The 23,527-nt window shown below is 54.0% G+C and overlaps 7 protein-coding genes across 7 annotated transcripts; 3 read left to right on the top strand and 4 right to left on the bottom strand.

Annotated features, from left to right (window-relative positions):
* Positions 1–5,778: 5,778 nt before the first annotated feature.
* On the top strand, positions 5,779–7,788 carry V2A60_007439 (glycosyl hydrolase family 76-domain-containing protein; the record flags this gene model as incomplete). The annotated part of the gene is made up of 1 exon (XM_083258723.1): positions 5,779–7,788. One exon carries the CDS (start codon positions 5,779–5,781, stop codon positions 7,786–7,788), a length of 2,010 nt encoding a protein of 669 aa, XP_083114849.1.
* Positions 7,789–8,171: 383 nt separating this feature from the next.
* Positions 8,172–9,457, bottom strand: V2A60_007438 (histidinol-phosphate transaminase; the record flags this gene model as incomplete). Its single annotated transcript, XM_083258722.1, has 2 exons — positions 8,172–9,321; positions 9,384–9,457. The coding sequence occupies 2 exons, from the start codon at positions 9,455–9,457 to the stop codon at positions 8,172–8,174; spliced, it is 1,224 nt and encodes a 407-aa protein (XP_083114848.1).
* A 495-nt stretch (positions 9,458–9,952) lies between these two features.
* V2A60_007437 (uncharacterized protein) lies at positions 9,953–11,280 on the bottom strand (the record flags this gene model as incomplete). Its single annotated transcript, XM_083258721.1, has 2 exons — positions 9,953–10,900; positions 11,221–11,280. The coding sequence occupies 2 exons, from the start codon at positions 11,278–11,280 to the stop codon at positions 9,953–9,955; spliced, it is 1,008 nt and encodes a 335-aa protein (XP_083114847.1).
* An 831-nt stretch (positions 11,281–12,111) lies between these two features.
* On the top strand, positions 12,112–13,105 carry V2A60_007436 (uncharacterized protein; the record flags this gene model as incomplete). Its single annotated transcript, XM_083258720.1, has 2 exons — positions 12,112–12,655; positions 12,717–13,105. The coding sequence occupies 2 exons, from the start codon at positions 12,112–12,114 to the stop codon at positions 13,103–13,105; spliced, it is 933 nt and encodes a 310-aa protein (XP_083114846.1).
* A 770-nt stretch (positions 13,106–13,875) lies between these two features.
* On the top strand, positions 13,876–18,906 carry V2A60_007435 (uncharacterized protein; the record flags this gene model as incomplete). Its single annotated transcript, XM_083258719.1, has 6 exons — positions 13,876–14,593; positions 15,550–15,984; positions 16,051–16,930; positions 16,990–17,362; positions 17,961–18,090; positions 18,188–18,906. The coding sequence occupies 6 exons, from the start codon at positions 13,876–13,878 to the stop codon at positions 18,904–18,906; spliced, it is 3,255 nt and encodes a 1,084-aa protein (XP_083114845.1).
* Positions 18,907–19,283: 377 nt separating this feature from the next.
* V2A60_007434 (uncharacterized protein) lies at positions 19,284–20,335 on the bottom strand (the record flags this gene model as incomplete). The annotated part of the gene is made up of 2 exons (XM_083258718.1): positions 19,284–20,053; positions 20,173–20,335. 2 exons carry the CDS (start codon positions 20,333–20,335, stop codon positions 19,284–19,286), a joined length of 933 nt encoding a protein of 310 aa, XP_083114844.1.
* Positions 20,336–22,573: 2,238 nt separating this feature from the next.
* On the bottom strand, positions 22,574–23,109 carry V2A60_007433 (uncharacterized protein; the record flags this gene model as incomplete). Its single annotated transcript, XM_083258717.1, has 2 exons — positions 22,574–22,596; positions 22,650–23,109. 2 exons carry the CDS (start codon positions 23,107–23,109, stop codon positions 22,574–22,576), a joined length of 483 nt encoding a protein of 160 aa, XP_083114843.1.
* Between the last annotated feature and the right edge of the window lie 418 nt (positions 23,110–23,527).

Genomic DNA, 23,527 nt, shown 5'->3' with positions numbered 1-23,527 from the left:
CACGCCGCTGGGATGAGTGATGAGATACTTACGGGGTCGGTCTCGAGGCCGAGAGAGAGAGAGTTGGAGAACATGATCCGTGGCGGCGCGGCGGATTGGAAAGGAAAACGCTACTTTCCGCGCTTGGCCGAGAAGAAAAAGATGGCCGGGCTTACAAGGCTCCATGGAATGACGCAGCTAATAATAATAAATCAAAGCTCGTACGGTTGGCCTTGGCAGTTGGAGAAATGCCCGAAAAAAAAAGAAAAAAAAAACGCAAAGATGAAAGGGGAAATCATTCTTCACAAGCGAATTAAAAAGAAAAGCATTGGCGTCGGAAAAAAAAAACTGCAAGTGTTTTTCTTCTTTCTTTCTTTTTTTGACGTGGCCGAGGCAGTGACACTTCTTTGCATGAGATGTGAAGGGAGGGGGGAAGAAGCAAGGCACCAAACTTGGTATTTTTGCGTCCTTCAAGTAGCGGCCATGCAGGCATGCAAGCAAGCATGCATGGCGCCATGGCTACTCTGACAGGCGTGAGGATATCATGTACTCAGAGGGAGTACCTTCGGCACGTGTTTCTTTTTCATTACGTAGGCGAGCGGGGAGAAGAAGAGGAGAGAGAGAGAGAGAGAGGAAGAGGGCCGATCACCGTCTCCGGGCCGGGATGGAGATGCCGCGCCTCATCCCGTTGACGAGAGGTTTGCAGGGATGGTTGCATACCCCGCGGTCGGCCGAGCAGTTGTGGTGGTGGTGTGTGCGTCTTTGTCTTTGCGATTATTAAGAAGCCAAGATGCCGGCTCCGAGGCTACTGGTCACTAGTGTCTCGTCATGGATGATGAATCTGGCAATAGGTTGTCGAGGGCGCGCAATGCGGTGACATGGCCAAGGCATGTGTTGATACAGACCTAGTGGGCAGAGAAGTGTTATGATCCTCTACTGAGACCCTCCGGGCATTGGTAGGTGCCAAGTCATTCATGTGAAGCCATGCTTCCAGTATGCAAAGCAGTGCAGGGACACGACACTGACTGTCTTGGGTTGGTCGTTTAAACGTGGGCGCCGTCAGCGGTCGACCGACTTACCATCTGCCATGTTCGCGTCTACAAGGATCACGATGCGCCGTCGTGTTGCAGGGGCACGTGTCGGACAAGGCAAAAGGCGGCGGTGGGAATAACAGTAAGCCCACCAGCCTGTCGACTGCTGTCCGAGTCGGGCAGTGAGAGCCGCATCGAGGAAGAGAGGAGAGGGGTGGTGGGATGTCATGGCTGGGTGGCTGGCGAGGATGTATGGATGGATTTTTGGAGAGTTTGTTTCTTCCTTTTTTTGGATGGGCTATCGCATCAAGGAGCCTGGTTAGGAATAGCAGATCATGGCCGATGATGACGAAAACCCCGGCGGGGACCCATCAGCAGCATATCAAAAGAGCGAGGGGATTTCATCCAAAAACTGAGAAAGACGGAAATACCAATAGAGAGGTCAGGATCAATGAGGAGAGGTACACATGTACTCTCTGTCACTCCCCTACCGAAAACTGCAAAAGGGCCGTCAATGTGCACGGCGGGTTGGGTGATGTACACACATGTCTGCGGTCGGTCTCCAAGGGGGGGGGATCTTTGCCGATGACATGGCACAGTGACCAGTGCGGTCGCTGAATTGGGACAGCACACATGTGTGTATTTGGTGGCCTCGCTGTCCGAGGTCGAGACGGTGTGGCATCCTGGTATTAGGCTGGTGGCGGCGAGGCTGGCTGACACCAATAGAGGGAAAGAACGAAAGAGGGGAGGGTTACGGAGTACTCGCATCAGTCCGGATTACCGGCAAGTAGAAAGCAAGATTGGGACCATCTGGTCTGGTCAGGATATGGACAGGCTAGCAACGAGTTTTTTTATTCCCTCTTTTCCGTTCTTTTTTTTTTTTTTTTTCAAAAAAAGAAATATAATATTAGTGGCAGTGGTATATCACCATATCACCATTAAGTATAGGGCAGGCTGGGTTGGGCTTTGGATGTGGAGCCCAGCAAGGCTGGCCATCGCGTTTGTACTTAGTAGTTTTTTCGGGAGTAATATTCCGTTGTATGGCCGTAATAAGTGCCTGCCAACGATCATATCAGTAGGTACATAAGTTGAAGGTGGGGGGAGGGAGGGAGGGACGTGGTGGACACGACGCAAAGCTAGAACAGACGAGGAAGACAATTGGAAGTGCAATAATGTACGCTCTACTATAGGGCTCGAGGTGTCGTGATGCACCCGATTGCGCAGACTTTTGCCCTCTCGTGAGGGCTGTCTCCCAAGATTTTTTTTTCTCTTCCTTTTTTTTTCATCGTTTTAACAAGACGGCATGTTTGGGGGGAACTCGAGGAAGTAAAAGACGCTCAAAATGGGATCGTGGATAGACGGGCTTTGGCAGGCTGGCCTTTGGTTTGTCAGGACCACGAGCAAGAGCAGCAGCAGCAGTAGCAACATGAGCGTGGTGACACAATCACAGATGGCCCGATATCAAGGCCCGCTGGTGAAATAAGAAAGAGTACTGGGTATGTGTGCCTCGTGTTTCGAGACAAGGATCCTCTCTGCCTCTGTTCTCTTTCGGTCCGTGTGGGTATTGTCTCAGCTGGAAAGGGGATCTGGCATCACCGGGATATCTTTCAAATAATAAACCTGTCCGGATACCGAGCATGGACCAGTAGTTTACCTTTCTTTTTTTTTTTTTTTTGCCTCCCCCTCCGACTTGAAAAGTTTCTCGTTTATAGACCAGGCCGTAGGACCAGGCGGGTGGCGCGCAAGCAAGCATGCCTGCTCTTCACAGGAGGAGGAAGGGTCTTGGTGATGAGACAGGGAGGTGAGAGCCAAGAACAAGGACGTCTCTTAAAATCATGTACATCTGTAACAAGGTAGTCCGGGGCTAGAACAGTTTGTGAGGGCTGTTTCGGCGACACGGGCAGGGAAGGGAAAGAGGGAGGGCAGTTCGTTTGGACGAGGAAAACTACTTACCTGAGGCACATTATGCCCTGACCTGCCCTGCCGTTTGGGGGAAGAAGAATAATCATGGTTCAATCAGCCTAGCAAGGATTGGGGGGGGGGCTTGCCGAGACACGAGAAAGGCGGCTCAGCGGCTGGGCTGGACTAGCAGGGATTGGTTACTGTATTTTTAGGTGATGGAGTCTTCTCCTACCTAGGTATCCTGTGGCGGGGCACTACTTACAGGTAACGACGGTACTGACGGTGCTGACGGTAAACTGGTAAGTAGAAGGAGGCGGGGAGGGGGGAGGCCAGCGGTTGGTTTGGCGCCCAGTTGTGTACTGGTAAGCCCAGCGTCATGTTGGCGATTGTGCATGTTTGGTGCCGACGACATCTTTTAGCAAGTGAAGCTACAAAGATGAAAGGCAAGTAAAACAAAGTTTATAGGTCGATTCACAGCCAGCCATCCAGCTTGATTCAGGCTTCCATCTAGCTTCTTCAGGCCGTTCAGCCTCCGCGCCCTCTCGTTGATGACGGCTCTTGGGCCCTGCCACACGCAAGCCAAGGCTAGCCTCGTAGGGCATCCCAGGCGGAGGCATAAAAGTAACATCTGGTTACAGTCTGATCCCGAACAGAGAACTCTGTAATCTGTACACATGTATCTAAAACGATCTCTCTCTCTCTCTCCACAAGTAATCCGTAGTCGGCAAAATCCTCCCACACACTCCCGAGTTGTCGTCTGCCGGTAGGTAACTACCAACCTGGGCCTACCGAGTAAGTACCTAGGTAGGTACTGAGTAGGTAAGTAGGTACTAAGTTTACTGCATGCGTTGGCTGGGGATACTACCGCCTGCGACACTAGTGCCGGCCGCCCGGGGGGGGCGGGGGAGGGAGCCTCAAAACAAGGAGGCGGGCAAGGCTCAAACAGCAACGATATTTTGTTTTTCAAGGTTTGGAAGAGGAAGAACAAGGTCAAAACAGTGTAGATGCAAGTGGCTGGCATCGAGAACCGGGCGCGGGGGGGTTACTACGGCTAGTATGATCAACAACAAACCTCATAGTAAAAACTCCAGCAATGGTGCCAGACGTCATATCAAGATATATTTTTTTCTCTCTCGGTCTCTCGGTCTCTCTCTCTTTTTTTTCTTTGCCTGCTTCTGTGTCTAGATCCGAGTTTTCAGCACCATAGTACCACGGCGCGGCTGGTTGGTGATCCGGTCCAGTTCCCTTCATCACACGGTTTTTACAGTTTTCTTTTGCTACGCTGGTGATGCACGTAAGAGAACTGCGAACCCGCGCACATGCATTATCTTTTTTTTGTTAACACTCAGTCTCTCCATTGCCCATGACTAGTAATTGTTTAAAAAAGAATTGAACCTGGCAAGGCGCGTTTTCTCCGCTGCTCGGTACTGCATCGTCCCGAGCGTCATGCAATCCCCCCTTCCCCAGTTTGGTCCTCATGGTCCTCCATCCATGGTGATTCTGGTTGCCGGCGGCTGCCTCGTATCAAAACATGGTCCGTCTCATAAGGCTTGCAGTGGTGTCGAATGGCCAAGATGGCGTCGAGAATCCGACGTTTGGTCCTTGGGCGGGTATCCTCTTTTTGTGGGCTTGTCAACTCTTTACTGGCAATTACTGGCAAGGAACATACGGACACCAACTGTACTTGAGTTTCTCTCGCTGATACCACCACCCCCCAGTGGTTCCCCGTCCACTTTCTTCCATTTCTTCCGACTGCCTTTTTTTTTATTTTTGCTGGCTCAGCTGTAGCCTGTCAAGCATCCCCCCCCCCCCCCCCCCCCCAGCCGTCTCTTCCCCCGTATCCAAGGCCCTATCTGCGCATGTCGCTGCTTGTCCATGCAAACGCCTTGTCAGCCAATCCCTTACTTATCCCGGCTACCGTCTCGATCCAGTCAATAGACTCGGACAAGGCCCAGGAATAAATGGATAACAAACCGAAAAGAAAAAAAGAAAAAAGAAAATTAACCAAAGGAGCCCCATGTCCACTTTGCCACACACTCACGACCTTGTCCAACGCCTCTTGGCTCTCTGACTCTTGTAGCCCTGACACGGCAAACGTTCTCTGTCTAACCGCCCATCGGCCCTGTTTTTCCACTCCTTCCTTCTTCTTAAAAAGAGCCGCCCGGCTCTCCCAAATCCACTGGCTCCCGTTGCTTCCGCATCAAACGAGTCTCCAGCTTCTTCATTTTCATTTTACCTTTTTTTTTCTTCTTTAACCTTTGGATCCAATCGAGTCGCCAACGCAGACCCTGCCATCTCCCTTTGATCTACGACATCGTCTTATCCTCCACCCAAGCCTTGCAGGCGGGTCTTCGTATTTTTTTTCTAACCCAGCCTTCGGACTTCCTGCCATCTAATATTCCACGTTTGTCAATAGCTTTTTCTTTTGTTGTGTTGTTGCGTTTTTTTTTTACTTCAACTTAAAAAGCAGCTTTGCCTACATTGAATCTGTGCATCATTGTCCATACTTTGTCCCGTCCATAACTTGTCTTTGGATTGCCGCCGGACCCTCTTACGGGCCTTGCTCCTCCCCCCCCCCCGGCTCCCGTGTCGGCGCCTATTACACCTTCTCTCCCAATCCCGTTCGTTGTTCATCTTGTGCTTTGTTGCACTGTAACAATTGATTTCTTTCAATTCGTTTCTTTCCATATTACTTACATCTCTCCAACCTTTTTTTTTCTCCCTCCGGTCTCTTTCTTTCATCCGTCTCGTCACGCTCTGTTGAACCTGATTTTGCGTACCAAGTCGCGCGCCACCTACATTCGCTGGCTTATACACAGGCTCGCTTGTGCTCAAGACTACACACACATCATATCTCGTTGCGAAAATGAGGTTCATCCACCTTCTGCCCTTGTTGGGCTCTGCCTCTGCTACCGTCATGCTCCCCAAGGACCTCGACGTTCAGGACACAAGGTCTATTCGCAATGTTGCCGCCACCATTGCCCACGACACAATGTCATACTACCAGGGCAACACAACCTCGGAGCCTAGAGCCATTGGCAATGTCAACCGTCCTTACTACTGGTGGGTGGCTGGTGCTCTCTGGGGCATGATGATTGACTATTATCACGTCACCAAGGACCCCAGCTACAACCACGTCGTCCTCGATGCTCTCCTCGCCAAGGTCAATCTCGGCCCCGACAACAACTACCTGCCGCCCGAGCACGCCGATGAGGAGGGCAACGACGACCTCTTCTTCTGGGGTAACGCGGTCCTGTCCGCGGCCGAGAACAACTTTCCCCAGCCCAACAAGGACCTCCCCTCGTGGCTGGACATTAGCAAGAACGTCTTCAAATGGCTCGAGTCCAAGTGGGACACCACCCACTGCGACGGCGGCGTCTTCTGGCAGATCCTCGAGAGCAACCCCAACGGCCTCAACTACAAGAACGCCATCAGCAACGGCGGCTTCTTCCAGCTCGCCGCCCGTCTCGCCCGCGCCACCAACGACGACCAGTACGTTGAGTGGGCGCAAAAGATTTGGGACTGGTCCTGGGACAAAAACCTCATCGACCACGATCTCTACCGCATCTACGACGGCGTCGACATCCGCGACCAGTGCACAAAGCCCAACGGGGCTTCCTTCACCTATCTCAGCGGCATCTACCTCTACGGCGCCTCCGTCCTGGCCAACCACACCGGCAAGCCCGAGTGGTCGGACCGTGCCGAAAAGCTCCTCGACGGCTCCAGCTGGTTCTTCTTCAGCGACGGCGACAGCAAGAACGTCATGTACGAGGGCGCCTGCGAGCCCGCCGACTCGTGCTTCAAGGGCAATGCCGACATGAGCACCTTCAAAGGCTACCTTGCCGACCTCATGTGGAAGAGTGCCGTCATGCTTCCCTCTCTCCATTCCAAGGTGGCCGGCTGGCTCATCCCCACGGCCAAGGCCGCTGCCCAGTCCTGCCAGGGCGGCCAGACCAACACCCAGTGCGGCATGAAGTGGTCCACCGGCGGCTTCGACGACCAGGCCAACCTCGGTCCCCAGATGAACGCGCTCGGTGCCGTCCAAGGCCTCCTCATCGAGTCGGCCGCTCCTCCCATGCGGGCTGACGGTATCACCCGAAACTTTGACGCCAACTTTGCGGCCGTTGACCCCGACCGAACGGACGGCCCTACCTCGACCGCGACGTCTTCCCCTACGGAAAACAGTACGTCTGAGACGCCCGCCTCCACCACACAAGAGACCCCTGCACCTACAAGCACTCCTACACCGACCTCTGATGCTTCTGCCTCTGCTCCAGAGCCCACTGCTTCTTCTGCTTCTGCTTCTGCTTCTTCTTCTTCTTCTTTTTCTGCACCCGAGTCCACCACCTTGTCAGCACCCGCAAGTCACAGCACCGAGAGTTTGAGCTCCAAGTCAACAACACTTGCCACCTCTTCAGCCCGTGTTTCTGCCCCCAGTGAGGCCCCTGCTTCGAGCGAGACCAGCGAGACCACGAACACTGGAATTGGTGAGTTGCCGATGACGACGACGACGACGACAACGACGACGTCTTGCCCGTCTTGCACCGCCTCAGAGTCCTCTGCCGCCACCGACATCACCATCACCCTCGACCCTACGCCCTCCTCCAAGCCCATCATCACACACGCCCCAGGACCTAGTTCATCTTTTTACACCTCCTCGCTTTCGTCACACCACTCCCTCTCTACCTCTTTTGCCATGCCCAACCAATCCTATGCTGGAACCGGGCTGCCTTCCTCTGGTCTAACACATAGTATAGCTACGATACCATCTCCCACCGAGTCCGGCAAGTCTGCTGCTACGATCGGCTATACCAACCACGTCTGTTTAGCTGTGGCTGTTGCTTTTGGCTCAGTCCTGGTAAACTGGTTGGCATAAGCGCTTTCGTCTTCGGGACGTAGTACTAACAGATTTGACGTCTTCTTTTTTTTTCCTTTTTTTTTTCCTTTTCACGATTTATGATTTTTTTTTGTTATCATGGTTGCATAATCAGCATTTGTATTTTGTTCCACAGTTTTTGTGGAAGGAGTTTTGTGTGTATCATCGCGCTCAATGTTTGGCAGCATTAGATGTTCAATGCCAGAGGCGGCTCTTTTGGATAGACCTTGTGAAAAAGTATAATCAGCCTAGCATAAATTGCTGGCAATGGATATTAACAGATATTTACATTTCATCTCTAAAATCTATTGAAATAATGAACGCGCTTCCCTATCCCGTGTATCTTTCTATTCTTAACTTGCTGCATGGGTTGTCTTTCTTCTTCACTGGCCTCTAACCTTCTCCAGCACCTCTTTCAGCGAAGAAAGGAAACGGGTCACCTCTTCTTCGGTGCCGACCGTGATGCGCAGGCAGCCCAGGCAGCCATGCTCCCTGCCGCGGAAGCGGACAACCACGCCCCGGTTCTCTGCGAGCACGCAGTAGACCTTGTGCGCGACGTCGTTGTCGGGCTCCCCGGCGGCGTTGAGCATCTCGTACAGCAAGAAGTTGCTCTCGGTGCCGCCGCGCAGCCTGCCGACGCCGGGCACGGCGGGCAGCTCACGCAGGAGCCGGTCGCGCTGGGCGACGATGGCGGCGCGGTGGGCGCGCATGACGGCCAGGCCGTCCGGGCCGACGGCGGCGGCGGCCAGCGCGCTGGTGGGACTGGAGATGTTGTACGGCGCCTTGAGGTTGTTGAGGACGCGGGCGACGTCCGGGGCGGCAAAGGCGGCGCCGAGGCGGATGCCGGCCATGCCAAAGGCCTTGGACAGCGTCTGCATGACGACCAGGTTCGGGTACTCGGTCACGAGCTCCGCGAGGGAGGCGGCGCCCTCCTCGTCGGGCGCGAAGTCGACGTAGGCCTCGTCCACGACCACGACGCCGTTCCACGTCGGGTGCGCGAGCACCGCCTCGATGTCGGCCTTGGCCAGCAGCGCGCCGGTCGGGTTGCCCGGCGAGCAAAAGTAGGCCAGCTTGATGGTCTCGCTGCCCGGCGCGGACAGGGCCTCGCCGACGGCGGCGACGTCGAGCGCAAACGCCGGCGCGGGGCCCAGCGGCACCCTGACGAGCGCCACGTCGTTGACCTGCGCCGACACGGCGTACATGCCGTACGTGGGCGGGCAGGTGAGGATGCGGTCCCGGCCGGGCACGCAGAAGCAGCGCAGCAGCGCGTCAATCGCCTCGTCGGAGCCGACGCCCACGAACAGGTGGTCCGGCGTCAGCGTCTTGGGCGTGTGCGCGTGCGTGTTGCGCAGCCGGCAGAGGAGCTCCTTCAGTTCGCGCTGGTGCGGGTCGGGGTACCGGTGGAGGCCGAGCCAGTCGATGCCGACCGACGATGATGCTGAGGCGGCGGCGGTGGCGGCGGGTGTGAGGGACGGGCCAAAGGCGTTTTCGTTGGCGTCGAGGAGGATGTTGGTGCCATCGTCCTTGTAGTCGCTGGACGGGGGGGTGTTAGCCAATGATGGATGGCACATGTAGATTGGGTGCTGAAGGCTTACTCTCGGGCGCAGCGGTACGGCTCCAGGGCGAGAATGTTGGGTCGCGCGCAGGTCGCGAGGTTAAAGGCTGGCATGGTGATGGTGATGGTGGAGGGGTAGGAGGGGCACACAAGCCGTAAAGGGAATTTCTTTTGTTTGGATTCTCGTCGGCGTCCAATTGGCGTCAGAATTTGCCGTAATTCATCGATTGCAGTGGAAGGGGTAGATATTTGTGCGACAGAAACCTTCTTTATAATCGAACGCTTCGTGTGTGTCAAACGAGGTGACTCTTTGTCACCGAAGGGGCCGTAGAGCAAAAAGTTTAGGATGGATGGGTTCAGACGGCGCCGAACCCGGAGAAGCTTGGTGACCGCAGGGCTTCTTGGTTGAGCCAGTCAGTGGGGCCCACAGCTTGAGAGTCACACAGCTTCCATCATTCGTTTTTAGCCATCATGGTCCATACTGCTTAATAAATTCGATCCGTTATTCTATATACCAAAAGATGCGCCACCCATGAAAAAAAAAAATGGAATGACCGCTGACGGTGAAGAGCGGCGAGAGAATGCGGGCACGCCAACGAGCAATCCCGGTCACAGATGAAACCCGAAGAGAAATAGGCAACGCTTCTTCATAAACAGTCCATGCACGACAATCCGCCAGACTACCAGCGCGGCGCCCATGCAACCCGCAATCAGGGGGATCAGCTGCCCGACCGAGTCCAGGTCCGCGCCGCCGACCTTTTGCACGCCGTTCTCGCGGATCAGGTACTCGACCGCCATGGCCGAGAGCACCAGCAGCCCGGCGGACAGCGCCAGCAGGGCGAGCTCGATGCGCGGACGGCCGTTCTTATCCTCGTAGAGGTGCGCGTTAGCCGCCAGGCCGCTCTCGAAGCCGGACCGGAAGCGCGTCACGACCAGGTACACCCAGTACCCGACGAGGACGACGCAGGTGACGAGCCCCAGGACCGAGACGACCTTGCCCAGCACGCGGAACCAGCCGTCAAAGGTGGTGCGACCGAAAAAGGCCACCTCTTGGCAGCCGCTGCCGTCGCCGGCACGCATGACGTCGACACCCGTAAACCAGAACCAGCAGCCGTAGGCCGAAAAGGCCGTGTAGAAGAAGAGGCGCGCGACGCCCGACAGCGACCGCAGGTGGCTGACGCCGTCGCCGGTGACGCTCGACAGCGAGCCGCACAGCAGGAACTGCGTGATGACGGCGGCGGACGGGTGCGGCCCCGCCGACGTTGTCGTCGTCTCCCGCGTGCTCTCGGTGCACAGGCCGATGAAGACGGCCAGCTGGATGATGAGGTTGGTCGTGCGCAGGCCGGCCTCGCTGCGCGGCACGAAGACGGTCGACAGCAGCGTCGCCACCCACTGCGCGTACAGGCCGACGCGCACCCCGACCCCGTACAGGTCCGAGTTGCCGTCGTAGCCGCAGCTGTCGTCCCGCGCCGCGAGCATGTCTCCCGTCCCGGCCGCTGCAGTGAACCGTCTGGTGCCGAGGCCGTAGATTTGCGTTCGAATGGTTCGTTGCTGGTGCTAGTTGCGGTTAGCGATCGGGGGGGCCGTATTTGGGTGTAAGCGCTGTGTTGAGATGCCACCCCAAGCAATCCAGCTAGGTTATACAACTGTCGCAAAGAAGGTCGGGAAAGTAGTCAAGGAAGAAGAAGTTGGCAAAGATGAGGTCTCCGAGTGTGTAAAAGGACGGGGACGATCCAATGTGATATTTCGGCGACAGGAGCTCAGCTGCCAATATGCGAATTCAGCCTCGCAAACTAACAAGCTCTCAGCCCTCATCAGCCCAGCGGGTGTGGAGCGGGACGTCCCGCCATCCCAGAAAGGTGAGTGCTCATTGTTACAGTTTTGCCCGTGGCGTTTGGTGGTAACCAATTAGCGCCCATTGCCAGCGGATCGTTCATTACGGCGAACTTGATGTGTGGTGGGCAGTCAGTTTGTGTGAGGTGCAGTCGAGGCTTGTTAGCTTATGAACAGGACAGAAGGCGATCAAGTGAAAACAGGCAAAAGTGCCAGGTCGAGCGAAAGTCGCTATCTACTTACTGGGTAGCTTGCTAGCTCTTGCTGTTGAGAGAGCACCTCAAGTATGCGGGAAACCACTCCGTGTCAGCCTCCGTGTCAGCCACCCATGTTGCCTTGTGCCTTGTAGGGACAACCCATCGCGCAGGGCTAATTTGGCACATTCACATTGTAACTACGGATTCATTACCGGTCATTTGTATTGAATGGCTGAGCTCCTTAGGCTTAAACTTAAGGGCCTTTTCGTACCCTCACTTTCTCTTTGGTGAATCAAGGTTCTTCGAATTTATTGTCCCCATAATCTGAATCCTCTGAAGGTGTTTCCCTGAAGGTGCATTAGCTGCATTGGGTGCATCACTTGATGCCTCCTCATCTTTTGCGCCACAGATCCGCAGCTGGCAGGGGTTGTGGCTGCGCCATCGATATCTGCCAGCATAAGTACAATCTCAGCCGCACTTCTTGGAGGGAGTGCCTTAAAGCTTGTTTTCGCCATTCTGTTCTTCCAAAAAGCCGACATTCGCAGTGTATTCCCATGTGCTAAAATGAAGCTCGTCGCCAATATCACACAAGAGGCAGACGCTCGCTACAGCTAAGTTCCTGTTGCCGTGTCTTGGTGGCATCATACCACCCTTGGCTTTTCCTCGCTTGCTCTGTCTTCGGTCTCATACCGCAAGCCGCCCTCAAATATTCAGGCACGCGGCGGCTACACCCTCGCCATGTTGAATGAAACCATCTCGTCGTTGGTGGAGCGCGGGTTCGAATGCCCGGTTCAGGGCCAGCCCGACTTGTACGGTCTGGGCATCCGCATCGGCATCTACATCCAAATGCTTTCGGTGCAACTCTCCGCGCTGCTGAGCATAGTACTACGTCAGGACGACTATCTCGGCGAGTCCGTCGTCATCTTTATCCTAGCCGTCGGTAGCGTCCTCATCAAGCTGATTGTCGATAAGCAGATTCTTGCCGTGGAGGCCGCGCCAATGATTGCGCTGCTGCTTGCGCAGGTTGGCGTTTGTCGCTCCGTTAGCAAGATGGGTGTCGTCGTCGGCATCATCTACGCCGTGGAATTTTGCGGGCTGTCCGCTCTCTTCGTCTGGTTTTGGTGGTACGGCATGGACGTACTTGGACACTCACCCTGTCCAGACGACAAGGTCTTCTTCTTTGTCAAGGTGAGCCTTTGGGGGTGGTTTAGAACAATGAACAAGGTCTTTGCTGTAATTACGGCACTTATGGCGACTTTAATGGCCATCATGTATATTTTTGGTACGTCACTGCTAGGTATAATGCCGCTCCGAAGCTCGCACTGCTGACCCATCCTTGTCAGGATATTCTCTTCTTTTTATGCAGCTCTTCTTCTCCTTGGTCCAGCGACTGCGCGGCATGAGGACCGAGCCCTTGCGCCAAAACAATGCCAATCAACAGAATGACTTGGACGATGATAATTGGAATGTTGATATCGAGAGGGCGTTCGAGATCACCGCAAACATAGGTGTCATCGTCTTTGTTGAGATGACCCTCAAATGGAACAACATCACAAATGTTCACTCCCTCAGAGATCCCGGCCAATTCATGCCGCTCATGATTGCCTTGGCGCAGCTTGTGGCGATTATTTACCAGGGGGTATCTCGATTTGCGCACCTCGCGGCGGTAGAAGATGAGCCAGACTTCGAAGGTGAGCCCTCTCCGATCCGCTTGCAGCGCGTCAATGTTTAGTAGTTATAGGCTGAAGCTAACAACAGAGCAGTTGATCATGGTGAAACTGAGTGCACACATGAGAAGAGAGTTATTCGGCGCCGAGAAAATGGTGCAGAAGCCGGTTCTGGTGGCGTTGAGCCTGTGTGACGTGGTCACGACGAGCCTTACACGTCTTACATGTGCTGTTTTCGCCAGGCGAGACTACTCGCACGGGCAAGGGAGGTGTTGCAGTATCTAACGCAGCTATCGAATAAAGGAATGGACCTAGTGTCTATTTTTATCACTTTGTTTCTGATATCCGATCTGAGCTCAGGCACGCTCAGTCGCCGCTTGGGGAGCATAACCGTGCCCTACCTTTTCGGGCCAAGTTAAGTGCCCAAGCGATTTGATAGGCTGTCTGTTGACAATGTGACCCCCCAACACGTAATTATGCCGCTGTTTCGACTTTCGCTGGAATGCACATCCGTGCATTTTATTGTTGATGTCGAGTACATTGCATAAATTGTGTATGTGCCCTTGCCCCAGGTGAGTTGCTTTTCGCCTGTAAGCAATCGGTCAGGTCAAGGCATGCCGGGCTGCCTACGCTGTCGGCTAACGATAGTTCTTCCCCATCCGTCAAGATGATTGGTATGTCGAGGCTCGTGGCGTTGAGTACAGCCATCTGTGTGGTGCTCGCCTCCAGTTTTGGGCAGATGGACAACCTCGTCACATTTGGGGACAGTTATACAGATGAGTCGAGGGCAATTTACCTAGCTGTACATGGTCGGGTACCGCCGGCATGTCTGCTCATGCCGTCGAATAATGTCACAGCTGACGGTGCCATGTCATGGGGTAGAATGGTGGCCGACATGACAGGCGCTCGGAACTACAACTATGCGGTTGCTGGCTCTACCTGCACAACAGGGGTGGCGACGCAGCCAGCTCGTATAATACCCGGCGAGGTGCCAACTGTTCTCGAATATGAGGTTCCTGCGTTCGAAGCAGATTTGGCCTGTGCATCATTCTATAGTGATCGGCAGCCAAACAATACGGTATACGCCATGTGGATTGGCACCAATGATTTGGGTGTGGAGGGCTTTCTCTACGACCGAAACAGTCCAGGAACGGTCCTAGGCGACCTGGTTGACTGCGTGTGGAAATCTTTTGACCGCATTTACAAGGCCGGAGGTCGACGCTTCGTTGTCATGAACGTTGTGACGCTGGAGAAAACACCGACCTATGCAAGCTTTGAGAGTGGCGGCGCAGGAAACAACCCCGTATGGCCGACAAAGTCGCAATACAATACATCAGAGTATCAATACAAGATGTTCCAGTACAGTCGGGCAGTGAATGGATTGTTGGACAGCTCGGCGCCGTTCCACCTCCTTGTGAAACAGCGCTGGCCGGGCGCGAGCATCACCGTTCTTGATGTTCATTCGATTTTCGATGATATTTACGATAATCCCGGTCAATATCTCACACCGCCGCAAAACGTCGTGTCATCATTCAAAACCTGTGCTGCTGACGGTACGTGTGAGAAGTCTAGTTTGCCCACATCAAGCTTTCTATGGTACGTGCATTCTTAGTATTGGTTTTTTGTCGTTCTGGTTACCACGCGGTCAATACTTACTGGGAATCAGGTATGATATGCTTCATCCATCCGAAACAACTATGAGGATCGTGGCGGAGGAGTTCGTGTCGGCGGTCAATGGAGCGTCAAGATATGCTACGGAGTATCACTCGCAGGGCTGAGTTAGATTGGTTAGAGAGTCAATGAACCGGTGTGATCCTAATTATATGATGCAATGAATGCTGTAACATGGCAAGGTTACCAAGAATAACAAAATCAATACCCGGATGTGCGGTGACCGTTGTACGGTGGGGCAAGCACAACTCATATTGAATGGACACCGGGTCGCAATTGCACCCTTCTTATTACGGCGCGACTAAATAGGTCCTCTGTTGTGACACTTTGCCATCTGGACTGAATATGCCCTCGTCAACCAGTCTAACCCCCCCGTATTTGGTGCTGGTTTCCCTACCATCATGCTCTGCCGAGGTCAAGGGTAGGCTGGCGCGGTCGGCTGAGCTGCGGCGGTCGCGGTGGCAGGCGGCGGCGAAAACCTTCTCCGCTTTCCGATTCTGCCAACACCAGCCAGACCTTTGCTCTCTCAACACACTCACCACCAGCTTACCATTGATCCAGGCGGCGGGCGCATTGCCGAAAAGAAATTCTGCAGCCATCTCCGAACTTTGCAACTCTTGGTTGACTATCTTCGGTCGTCGATAGCTGTGCGACGATTACCTGTGTGATCCCGTCGACACTGACGCGCGCCCGGCGCAAAACTTCCACCCCCCCCGTTGACTAAGTCTCCCGCGCTGCCCACCGCGCGCCGCCCCGACCGTCGCTTCCCTCGAAAGACATCGCCGCCCTCGCTCCAGTCGCACACAAAACACTCACAGGCGATTTCTCTCGTTTCTAGCAACCTACAGCACCATTGACTCTGCAGTTTCCTGGCTTGCACGCCGTCAATCGCTCACCTTTTGCGCCAATTGCAGCTACGACGCGTCGCAGCCTTGGGCAGTGATCGGCGTCATTTTCCACTCGTTTCTTGTCGCGCTCGATAAAACCTTGTTCGCTTTCCATCAGACGCACCGCGGTACTCAAACCACAAAACTCGCCATGTTCCAAGGACAGTTTGGCTATGGCAATGCTGGGCCCCAGTTCAACAACCAGCAGGCAGGGGCCCAGCCTAACCCACAGCAACAACAACAGATGATGTTCAACCAGCAACAATTTGCGGGCATGGCGCCTCAGGGGGGATTCAACCCCGCAGCAAACCCTCAAATGATGGCTGGTGCATCGCAAGGCATGATGCAGAATCCCGGCATGCCTAACATGGCTGCCAATGGCCAAAGTAAGTTTTCTCTCTCGCCCATGATGAAGGCGGGGGTATTTCTAACATGTATATTTTTGAAAATAGTGGCCGGATTCCAGCAACAATTTGCTCCCCAGTATGGACAAGTACCGCAGAACTTCGCCCAAAACCAGTACATGATGGGTGGTATGCAGGGCTTTCCAATGAATCAGCCAGGCATGTCGCAGCAGCAAGCCCAGCAACTTATGCAGCAACGCCTACAACAGCAGCAACACCTTCAACAGCAACAGGCACAGCAGCAGCATCAGCAGCAACAGCAACAGCATCAACAAGTGCAACATCAGCAGCATCAGCAGCAACAGCAGCAACAGCAACAACAGCAGCAGCAGCAAGCGCAGCAGCAGCAGCAGCACCCGCATCACCAACAGCACCAACAACATCAACCCGCCCAAGCGCAGCAGCACGTCCAGCACCAGCAGCTTCAACAGCACCAGAACCAGCAGGTGCAGCAACAGCATCCTCAGCAAGGCAATATGAGTCAGGTTGGCACACCGCAACGGCCACCAAGTGCTGCGCAGAACAGTCCCGCTGGCCAGATGCCCGGGCCGCCTCACTTTTCCCCTCACCAACTACCACAGGGAACACCCCAACAAGGTGCCCAGATGCAGCAACACCCTCAACAGCACCAGCAACAAGTACAACAACCTGGAGCCATCGCAACGCCCCAGACACCAACATTCCCCAGCAACCAAGGGCCTAATGCAGCTGCATCAGTTAACGCGCCCCCACTGAGTCCGGCTTCCGAATCACGCGAGAAGGAGCGCTTTGCACTGCTTCTAGATATCAACCACGAATTGCTATACGAAGTCATTCTGCTACAAAATACGCAAACGGAGCTCAAGAAGGAGGCATCGGTTGCAAATGGCAACGCGGGAGAGAGGAAGCCAACAGAGGAAGAAACTCTATTCCAACAAGATTACGTACAGTAAGTTTACGAGTTCGTAAGACTACATCTCGCTCAAACTAACCGGGCCCTTCCTGTAGCTGCATGCGTCGTTTACAAGCGAATCTATCATACATGGCCGCACAGGCCGATCGCAAAGCAGAAACCAAAGGGCCGCCTTACCCTAGCTTCATGACTGCTCCGCCCTTGAACTTGTCTCTCCGACCTCGAGCGCAACCAATGGTCCCCGAAGGATCTGATAACAAAATCGACCCTGCGACTGATCGCGAAGAAAGAGACAAGGCCATTAAAGACTTGTATCGCCGGTTGCAAGCCGCCTACCCCGGCGTCGATTTCAAGAAGGAGTCTGCCGCTCGCATACCACACGGCCAGAAACCTAGCAACTCGGCTGGTTTCCAAGGCAGTCCCATCCCACAAAAGACACCTCAGATACCGAATGTACCCCCGCCACAGGTGAGCTAGTTGCAGCTGACAATGACATGGCACACATATACGGAAAATACCAAGGGTGGACATGCCTTGCATTTGAGCAAGATATTTTGTAAAAAGCGAAACCCTGTGTATCAGAGAGCTCTGTATGATTTATTACGTGGTGTTTTTGACCTTCTTTCTTGGATTCAAAACGGCGTCAAGGCAGGTTGGGAGCTTCATGAACTGGAATTGGTATCGGCTCTGAAATTATACAGTGAAAAGGGAGAGACATGAAACGTGAAGGGCATACTGGAGGAGGTATTTGCAATATCAGCGTCTGTGTACATATATAGAATACTTACTGGATTGTTCAACTTGCTTGTCCGTTGAAAATGCAGATTGCTGCTCAAATTGCTCTACAATGATTCTCCATCCAACGTGATATATGAAACGTCATATCAAGGCCAAATCTCGAGCATCGCATGAAAGATGATGTTGGTGCTCTTTCCGCATGTAGGTAGTAGCTATTTGTACTCACTGGACCGACCCCACCTTCAAGTCGGTCACTCGCACCTTGCTGGGGGCGACAGTTCTTGTTTTCATCGTCATCGACTCGACCTTGACTCATTAATCTGGCTAGCGAGTCTCTGGTTCTCGAAATCAACTCGTACAGCTTTGGGAACTATACCGCGAGACATTGCTGTCCGCTAACAGCGCCTCGTCCACGTTCATGATCCGATCGTTGGCCCGCGCCTTTTCCGTTTCTGCCAGTATGGCGTTGCATCCTCCACAGGGCGACAAACTGATATGTACCTATGCTCCACGAGTCCAATCGAGACCCTCACAGACCGCTTACTGTAGAATTAGTTGCACCCGGCGGTGCCGGCGCCCAGGGCGCGCAAGCCGCGCAGTTCACCTTGGGAACGCTCTCTCGTGGTGACCTCGACAGCGAATCTCCCATCCCGCAGTTCCACAAGTGGTTCTCCGAAGCCCAAGACGCAATCAGCAAGCAAGGTGCGGGAGCCGCAACGGCGGAGGCGTGCACGCTGTCGACAGCGGAGCTGCCCTCGGGCCGGGTATCGTCGCGCATGGTGTACCTCAAGGAACTTGACGCACATGGCTATGTCGTCTACTCCAATTTCGGCACCTCCAGGAAGGCAGCGGACCTCGAAACCAACCCCCACGCCGCGCTGTGCTTCTACTGGTCGGCTCTGCAGCGGCAGGTCCGTGTCGAGGGTGTGGCGTCCCGCCTCTCGAGCGAGGAGAGCCAGGCCTACTTTGACACGCGGGCACGCGGCAGCCGCATTGGCGCGTGGTCGAGCAGACAGAGCGCCGTGCTGAAGCCGGCGCAAGACGACAGCGGCGAGGATGACGGGCGCGCCGAGCTTGAGGGCTGGGTGGCAGAGACAGAGAAGCGGTTCGAAGGCCAGGACAAGATTCCCGTACCTGACTTCTGGGGCGGTCTGCGTCTCGTGCCAACCAAGGTTGAGTTCTGGCAGGGCCGTGACAGCAGATTGCATGACCGATTTGCATATGAGCGGGAAAATGAAAATGGGAAGTGGGTGCTGAGTAGGCTGAGTCCATAATTTACACGCCTTGCTTAAACAGAAGTGCCCATCTCAGAACGATCCTGTCAATGAGGCTGTGTAGCTGTGCCAGTCGCGAGTCGCGATGCATCGTAGGATCTACCAAAGCAAGTAAAAAAGTGTCTCATTGGGGACTTATTGAATCTAGACTCCAGAACTAATTATTAAACGCCATACAAACATCTGCCTAGATGGCCAAAAACACATGCAAGCATTTGCGCAGCCATTTTATTGTGCCGTGCGAGGTCAAGGCTCATTGGCGGGTATAGTTCATCACACACAAAATATTTCAAAACCAACAACATGCTAAGAACGCCACGCAAAGGAGAAAGGAAGAGGGCACATGTGCGAGCTGCGACATGGTGGAAGTCAAAAACTCAAATCGCGGTGGCCCAGCTGAGACCTAACCCGACAGATGCACTTCTCATAATACTGGAAGCCATGGTCGTCTTTGAGCGAGAGTGGCCGGCCGTAAAATTGCCGTCGTCATGATCATCATGATCGTCCAAGTCGTCACCAGTGAGCAACATGTCACCGTCATCACTGCGTGGTGGACTGGGCTCGGCCGCATCCCAGCGGCAGTGATCCTGACCAGCAAGCTGCATGTCGACCATGGCATCCGCAAGACAGTCCTCGTCGCAGAGCGGCATGATGCGGTAGTTGAGGCTTTCCATGATGGAGCGTTCCGTGGCGTTGAGCTGCTCCGACGACCACAGGCCGCGGCCCCATGCTGTGCAGTAGGTCTGCGTCGACTGCTCCGAGTCCTCGGTGAACTTATCTGCAATGACGAGCGCGGCGAGGACGATGACTTCGGGCTGCACGGAATCGATATGCAGCTGGGGCTGTCGGTACCGGCTTGGCTGCGGCGTGGTGGGTGGCAGGCTGTGCCGCTTCGCATGCGCAAACACCTGCCGCTTCGTCGTTTCGGGTGCCGCCGCCGCTGGTTCGTGGTGACCGGGCCGCAGAGGGCATGTGAGTCGCCATCTGCGACCAAACTTGGCGTCGAGGCGGTCGAGCACGCAGACTGCCAGTGCGATCGTTTCGAGGGGCACGTCGGCTCTGCCCAGTATGGATTGCACTAGGCGAACCGACGCCGAGGCGAGGGATGCGGACGAAGGAATCAGATTCACAAGATGGATTGCCGGTCCTGTGGACGGAAACAAACGTATCAGTACCAAGTCTTTATCAAAGCCGGCGGCGGACTGGGCCGGGCGAATTGCCAGCCCATGCAGCAAAAAAGGACAGGAACAGGATGATGTGGCCTACCTCGATAGACTGCGCGCAAACTCTCGCCGTCTTCGTGAACATTGCTCGCTGCGGCACTGCAAGGCTGCCTCCATGTCGGAGGCGGTGTGGGAAGATTGGACAGTGGTCGATAGGTGAAGTAGCTGGTGCCATCCTCGACAGCAGCGCCCCTGGACTTGCGCATGTTGGCCGGATCAGTCGAGTTCATTCGGCAAGCACAACAGCTCCTCTTCCAATCTGATGCTGCGAAGCCGCAAAACCGCCGTTCATGTTTTGCTTCCGGGGGGCGTCGATGTCGGACACACAAATGCGCAACAGAAAAAGGAGCCCAGTTTTGTGTGTACAGGTAGGTGAGCACGCGATGATCAGCCACGAAAGTTGGCAAGTAGTCTTTTTTTTTCCTTTTTCCTGTTTTTTTTTTCCTTCTGATGGCACGGATGGAAAGGCCTATTTAAAATGGATTGGCTTGTCAAAAAGGAGAAGGAAGGAAGAGGGAAAGAAAGGCCGCCGCCGACAACAGAAGACTGGATTGTATTTCTAGGACAGGGGGCCAGGAAGTAGATTCGTGGACTGATTTAAAAGGGACCAGCCTGCGCTGCTTCACCACAATCCCGGGAGGTGGATGGGTTCAGATCCTCAGGAATCGGTAACCAACCATCAGTAATTGCGGTCGCGCAAGGGGTACAGGCAGCACCGGCCATCTGGCAGAGGGGCAAGATGATCCTCAAATAGAATGGTTCTACTTGGTACGCGGCAGCGCTGTGTATCCCGTATTCATGGCTGGAGCCGCAATTGAGGCGAAACCTCTGACTGGACGACGTGGTCGCGGTGGATCGGCAGGGGATGAATCTGGGAGGCGGAGTACACATTGGGCCCTTGTTGACCAAGACCCCGGGGCGGGTTGGCTTTGTCTCCTTTTGCCAATACCGGTGAACTCGGGGCTTGTCTTGGGTACTTATTCTCTTTGTGAGGCTCGCACATGCTGACAGCTTTCCCTTTATGGTGCTATTGTTAGGCTGCTGTAATGAGAACCAAACCAGTGCCGTGTCAGTGCCTTCTTTGGCCAGAGCAACCGTGACCCCGGCTGGCCAGGGTTCGTACTGAGTGAGTACCAGTAGTAATAGAAAGTTAAACTCCGAAGGCGATCCACGGCCAAAACACCTCGACAAATGACAACTGCGCCCCACGGACGCTAACAAAGGGGTATGCCCTTTGTAATAAATAGAGGTGACTTGGCGCCGAGAGACACTTTGCTCACCGAAACGGCGAAGACGGCACCTCTTATTAGAAGAATGTAAGACGACGACGGGGACTTCAGCTTAGAAATTTGGCTAGGGAACTGATGAGCGACTACCACGCGTGCGGCGCTGTGTTCACCACATCGTGCTCGGTATCATACTTCTTACTGAGATACCTGGGTTTTTTTTTTAAACTATCTGGAAAACAGTGGGCACGAATACTTGACGAAAGATGCCATCCTCGAGCATACGTCATCTTATGAGCTCTCGTATACTCCGTACTTGTGCCAATATATCGTTGGTCGGGAGAATCCACTGCAGACCACGGTCGGCATACTTTGTCTAGAGCTGTGGAAAGCCCATCAACAGCCAGAGCCCAGATTCTGCTGGCCATTTTCATGATTACGCCTAGGTTGAATCATAGGCAACCTGTACGCCACAACGGACAATTCTGTTCTGGCGTCGTCGCGAAGGCAGCCCGCTTGCCAGCTCAAGTCGGCAATTATCAGGCTAGGAGACGCCAAGGCGGACTGTCATTGATACAGAGGCAACTCAGCAAACAGCGGATTACTCAGAGCGCCAACACCCAAAATGAAGTTGCGACAAGCGCGTTGACACCAAAAGCGGAGGCTGTACTCCTCGGCATGATTGCATAATCTACTGCGTACGCTATGTTCATTTAATAAGATGACAACGCGGAGATAAGTGGATAGTGCTAACGGGGCAACTCATGTGCTCGAAATAGATCGCGTACAGACCTCTTCGCGCAGCAATTAAGGGCCGTAGAGTACGATAACGCATTCATACTCATGCATTATGTTGGACGCAAGCAATCCGCATAGCAAAAAATCGTCGTAACAGAAAAGTAATGGATTAATACAAGAAACAAGATTGAGGGCGCGCACTCGCCTACGGTTGCGCAAAAGGTTGAGTGATGGTTGCAGATGGTTCAACATACGATACATCGGAACAGGCAAAGGGCATCATCAAACTGTATCCTGTGGGGGTTTGAATCACACAGGCAGTGTTGATTGTGAAAATTAAGAAAATCCAGATTTTCATTAAGAAATAAACAGAAGACACATAGACCGAAAATGACTAGAACCTAATATGCCTACTGTTGTAGGTAGCTCACCACCGAACCCGTGATCACCTCATCCTAGTAGCAACGACAGCGAAATTTCTTAAGCGACGATGGTGGTGGAAACTGATATCATGTCAGTGCTATAAGCTTTTGCCAACGAGAAGTAGTTCACGTACCCTGCTTGGCGATGGTCTCAATCTGGGGGATGGAGGACGAGCTGACGAATTGGCGCAGGTCAACACCGCCGATGCCTCCGACGAGACCGAGGTTGAGAGCGCCAAGGCCCAGGCCGCCCAGGTCAAAACCGCTGAGGACACCGGTGCCAGCAATGGCCAGGAGGGTCTGGAGCTGCTGGAACTGGAGGAGCGAGTTGAGGTTGAAGCTGTTCACGTTGAAGACGTCCTGGAAGAGCAGGAGGTCGAGGTTGTTGCTGCGGCCGAGCTGCTGGAAGAGACCGAGGTCCAGCGAGTTGATGTTGAGAAGGTAGTTGAAGTCGGACTGCCTGAAGACGAGGTTGTTGAGCTGACCAAAGTCAAAAGATCTGCGCTCCTCCAGGGCGGCGGGCTCTGGAGCAGGGGCCGGGGCGGCAGTGGCGACAGCGCCGAGGGCAGCAGCAATGAGGGTGGAGAACTTCATCTTGTATATTTGAAAGAAAGTTGGGTTTGTTGAAAAAAAGGATGGAAAGTTTTTGTGAAGAGGCGAATGAGTGTAAGTGAAACTAAATGGAGCACAGCCCGCAAGTTCAAGTTGTATTAAAAAGTGAAGGAATGGAATGAAATTTGAGCACAGCTAAAGGAGAAAAGTCAGCCGAGATCATATATTTGTTTTTTGATGCTTCTTGTCAGCTTATAGGCTTACCTCGAAGAGAATGTAAGAAGGCGAAGACGGAAGTTGTTGATCTGCTTGTGGTTGCAATAAGCCCAAATCGAAGCATGAAGGGATTCAATCGCCTTTATAGATATTCACACATCTGTTTGCCAAGAACAACATCTCGCTTGCAGGCCAAAATCGCCCGAGTTTGTGGCTTGTTGCGTTGGATGTTGTAATGCCATTC

The sequence above is a fragment of the Cordyceps javanica genome, chromosome 5 (assembly GCF_051103115.1).
Source record: "Cordyceps javanica chromosome 5, complete sequence".
In the NCBI taxonomy this organism is placed as follows: domain Eukaryota; kingdom Fungi; phylum Ascomycota; class Sordariomycetes; order Hypocreales; family Cordycipitaceae; genus Cordyceps; species Cordyceps javanica.
The sequence above is the reverse complement of the archived record's forward strand: the minus strand, read 5'-3'. Positions and strand labels throughout refer to the sequence as shown.